This window comes from Formica exsecta, unplaced genomic scaffold, assembly GCF_003651465.1.
Source record: "Formica exsecta isolate Colony F162 unplaced genomic scaffold, ASM365146v1 scaffold174, whole genome shotgun sequence".
Taxonomy (NCBI): Eukaryota; Metazoa; Arthropoda; class Insecta; order Hymenoptera; family Formicidae; genus Formica; species Formica exsecta.
The window spans coordinates 321,285-325,901 of NW_021849056.1; the positions used below are offsets into that span (position 1 = coordinate 321,285).

Consider the following 4,617-nt stretch of genomic DNA (forward strand, 5'->3'; position numbering starts at 1 on the left):
TCAAAAGTTTTTGTCATAAATTAGGAAAAATATTAATTACAACTATTTTCTTTTACGAAAACGTTAAAAATCATATTATTTTATAATATTTTAATTCTTTTTATAACCCGGATTTTTTTATTTCATTTTTCAAACAGTATAAATGTAAGAAATATGCTTTTTTTAATTTTGACTGTTTTTTGCTACTATTGTACAGCCATTACCAAGCTCCTAATATTGGCATGTAATTTCACGATGTGAATTCTAACGGGGTCGATATTCTCAATAGCTTGGAATAACTTTTAAACGACCTCGTTTTCGAAACAATAAAACTCGGTCGCACATTCGGCCAACTGAGTTCATACAAAGGTAGGAATTTTTACGGACGTATATAAAAGGCAGACTAGCATTCATTTCTCAAATTCCTTTCCGAATGTTTCACCGAATGAGTATATCACGAGTAAAACACAAGATAATTAATTCCGATAATTAAACATATAAAAATAATTGCTGTTAAAAAAGAAACGATGTAATGCGACATGCGATTTTTTTGACACGCTTGAAAGACACAGCAAAGGAGATAGGGGTTAATAATATTATCTCTGGACGAGATATTAATACACTTTCATTTACGAGTCTTCTTAATGACGAGACCTCACTCGTATCAGCACCATGTATCAACATGTTTAACACCGTAGTTTCTAGTTGAAACACGAACCACGCGGCAATTTCAGTGGAAATTGCCGCGTTTTAATGGCTCCCAACTGATCCTTTAAACTTCCATGCTGCATTACGCTAAGTAGCTTAATAATTAACTCCTATATGGAACTCGCGTCGCAATAAAATTTATCGCAAATTAATTGAAAAATAATAATCTCGCGCGCGTTTACACGCGCGTCGTTCAATCCGTCATTTAATGTACATACACATTGCTAAACAATTCGCTAATTAATACGTTCACATATTAAATCCTCGTTAGACGAAACTTCAACGCAAGTTGATTTAACGGAGTTAACCTTCTCTGTCAACATTTGACGTGCATTTTGCAATACGTGTGTTTATTTAAGTTTTCTAGAACCGCGGGCTAAGAAGAATAATAAACAGATTCCCGTACAAACAGCCTGTATACGATGACGCATGTCAATTTCGCGTTAAAAGATTTCAAGGTAGCAGCTAATCTGGGAGCCAAATCAACAGGGCAACCGCGTATTAATGAATCTTTTGTCCGCTTTACATAAGAATACACTTTATATGCGGATATCGCACATAAATGTCATCTTAATCTCACCTTGACCCGATCACTCCATCTCGAGATGAATCTTGGAGTGAGATAGCTGCGATTTTTTTCACTGATTCACAAATCGTAAATACAGAGATTGACTTCTTACTGTTTACGACTTTAAATCGCTCAGATATATTCGCACATTTATAGATAACATTTTTTTTTTTATTGAAAATATTTTCAACTTTGTAGAGTTGTCTAGCACATGTGCATCTAGACCTTTAATTATACGATTTATTTTTTTATATAGTTAATACTGACAAGAGAAGTTTCGAAAATTGCGAAATATACAAGGTGGGGCATTTAAAGTGTTACAAGCTATTATCTCTGAAAGTACACATATATATTATTAATTGTTTTCTTTATACCAATTGATTTGTCTCATTATTCTGTACATAAAAATATTACGGTAAGATTATCGAAAACTAAATATTTTACGAGATATTTTATTTTTTATATCAAAATATGTCAGATTAAGATATAAAATAACTCGAAAAATATTTAATGAAAAAATACTTTATTATAGCGTTTTGAAAAGCTCTCGAGATAAGCTACAAGAATATGCAATGAAAAATGGGGATTTCCATTTAAGAAATTAAAGGTGACCTTCACGTGACCTTCAAACGACTATGCAAGGTCGAATCAATGTCACCTTCTTATGTCCCCCTTCGAGTAAAATAACTTTTGTCTGAAATATTTTTTGCTATAATGTGTACTTTCAGAGATAATAGCTTGTAACACTTTAAATGCCCCGCTGATCTGTTGACAATCGTAATAATATAAATTAAAATTGTATGATATAATGTTACGTCAAGCATATAGAGGCAATTTTCGCGTGTATGTAAAACATGGAAATCCGTCCGAACACACCAAGATTATACCGATTTCAATCGTTGAATTTAACCTCTTTTCTCCATTAATTTTTTCGGAATATTTCTCTTGTACCGTGCGGGTTATCTCCTCGATCGAAATCCATTAAGGAAACGTGAGATGTCTTATCGAAGCCTGCCCTCGCGATCATTTGCTGCGACGAAGGCCGTAGAACCGAGCGCCGCTCTCGATAATATCGTTTAGCACACACGTGTAGATTTCATGGAGGACTTACCTTGTAACTGCCAACCGCGTGCGCGCCATCGTAGATGTAGAGATGGTCGTTACAGTCTAACTGCAGCTGATCGAATCGGAGCATGAAACGCTGGAGGATGCTGTGAGTCTGGAAAGTAATGGCGCAATCGAGGTCCCTCTCATTTTGCGACGTAAGAACGGCGCCGTCTATCTTCCTGTAGAGGTCCCGCAGGAAGTACTTCTTGCAGACGTCGCTCATCTGGTCTGCAAGGAGAACGGAAATAGGCGAATGTGAGAGTTAATCGATTCGATTTGGGCTCGCGATATAAACATTTTCCGACTATCACGCTATTATTCGAATCACGTAATGGGGAAAATAGGATTTATAAAATTTGATAAAAAATTTTATTGTTGTTTTGCTCAAATTATGACATGCTTCAGAAATGTAACGATTTATGAATCATAAACTAAGATAAAGATCTTTTTATCGAATTTAAACATCCCTTTTTCTCTCTACATACAAGATATCCCATAAAGACCGTAACAACTCTTAAGGGTAAATTCTTGAAATCATTTGGAGACGATTTTTCCTCAGCGAAAATGTCGGGAAAAATCATCATTTTCTGCAAGTTTCCAATTCTTTCCATCATATATCTTTGTAACTAAGTCTTAAATTAAAATTCTTTCTCTCTATTAAAGTAAACTCTATCTGAAATTAAATAAGGAATGTAGTTTTAACTCTTTATAACATTTAGTTTGCAGAAAGCCCTTCTTCTTGAATCGCTTATAACACGGAAATTATTGATATTTTTGCTGAGAAAAAATCATCTTAAAATGATCTCAAGAATTTATTCTTAAGCGTTACGGTCTTTACGGGACACCCTATATGTACAGAGTGTTCCAGATCAGGTCAATCAAACTTCTTATAGGAAATTGAATTTGGAACAAAAAAGTTCCTATAAACATAGGTCCGGAAACGCTTCGTTAAAAAGTTATAGCTAATAAACTCTCTGTAAGTAATTATAGTTATGATCAAAATTTAATAAAAACATTTTTATGTTTGCATTTGCAATGTTTGTACTACGAATGTAGTGTTTACACAAAGACCATCAAAAGGTGGTTTTTTCAAGTTTCTGCTTTTTTCATTGTTTTGAGGTTATTTTCTTTTGAACGCTTTATCAGAATTAAATAAAATTGGTGTAATTTAGTTTGTTATTTAATTACCCATCAGATTTATTGTGTTACTTTTTTCAAATGAATGAAAGATTTTAAAGTTATTTTTAAAAAGCGTAAAAAAAATGTAATTTTTCGAAGTTTATTAGCTATGACTTTTTGACGAAGCGTTTCCAGACCTATGTTTATCGGAACTTCTTTGTCCCAAATTTAATTTCCTATAAGACTCCGAAGTTTCATTGACCTGGAACACCCTGTATATTCAAAAATAAGATACGAAAAAAGTGTTAGCATCAAAATCGGCTCAACTCAATATTTTCAAAAATAAACAAGAATAAATTTTGAAGTGTACGTTTCGATTGGCCGCAATATTTCGCGTTTTACATTCCCATGGAACATGAAACACGCAATCGCGCTCTCCCTCCATTACACACGCGTTTGAAAAGCCCCCGTATAAAGATGAAATTCACATTTTCAGCGCGGAAAAAATTCCACTTTCGCGCGCGGACAACACGGCCGTGTGACGCATCGTACAAATAACCACAATGCTAGAGTGCGCGATTGCAGCCGGCGGATTTGCATTTAAAACGAATGATAACGAATGCGCGACGACAGTCGGCAGTCGACGCGTCGGGGAAATAAGTTACAGACGCACTTCGGCCCGGGGGCTTGTGCCGGAACGTTATTGCGATATCGCCGCAGTTTCCCCCGACATTATGCTATAACATATTTTGGAGCGGGCAACAGAGGTTGCAGTTCCAGAACTTCGCGCACGTCTTCGTCTCTCTCTCTCTCTCTTTCTCTCTCTCTCTCTCTCTCTCTCGTAGAGTATCCTTCCTTTCTCTTCTCTCCTCCTTCTGTCCCACCTGTTTCCCTTCCCCATTACCATCCCTTTGCAGCTCTTCGCTCTCGGCTGTAACATCGAGAAATTACTTACTCCCAAGACCGGCAGTTTGCGACGTGTGCGTTTGTGCCGGCTAAAGTGCAATTGCAACGCCAGCAACGCGACGCGTTTTCGGTCGTGTCGGGAGTAAATGTGAGTGCGTGATAAATAAACATCCATGGCAAATCCGAGCGTGCGATCAATTACACGTAATAATTTATTAGTCGCTCTCTTT

General features: G+C 36.1%; 1 protein-coding gene across 3 annotated transcripts in view; it reads right to left on the minus strand.

Moving 5' to 3' along the window:
* Positions 1-4,617, minus strand: part of LOC115233379 — a 249,668-nt gene that overhangs the window by 110,626 nt on the left and 134,425 nt on the right. For 2 of the 3 annotated variants that reach the window (XM_029803754.1, XM_029803755.1), the window contains exon 2: positions 2,367-2,590. In XM_029803754.1, coding sequence (XP_029659614.1) covers positions 2,367-2,590 — 224 coding nt within the window. Of the gene's footprint in view, positions 1-2,366; positions 2,591-3,851; positions 3,877-4,617 lie in introns of those variants that run through there. The other variant, XM_029803756.1, reaches the window with a different exon arrangement.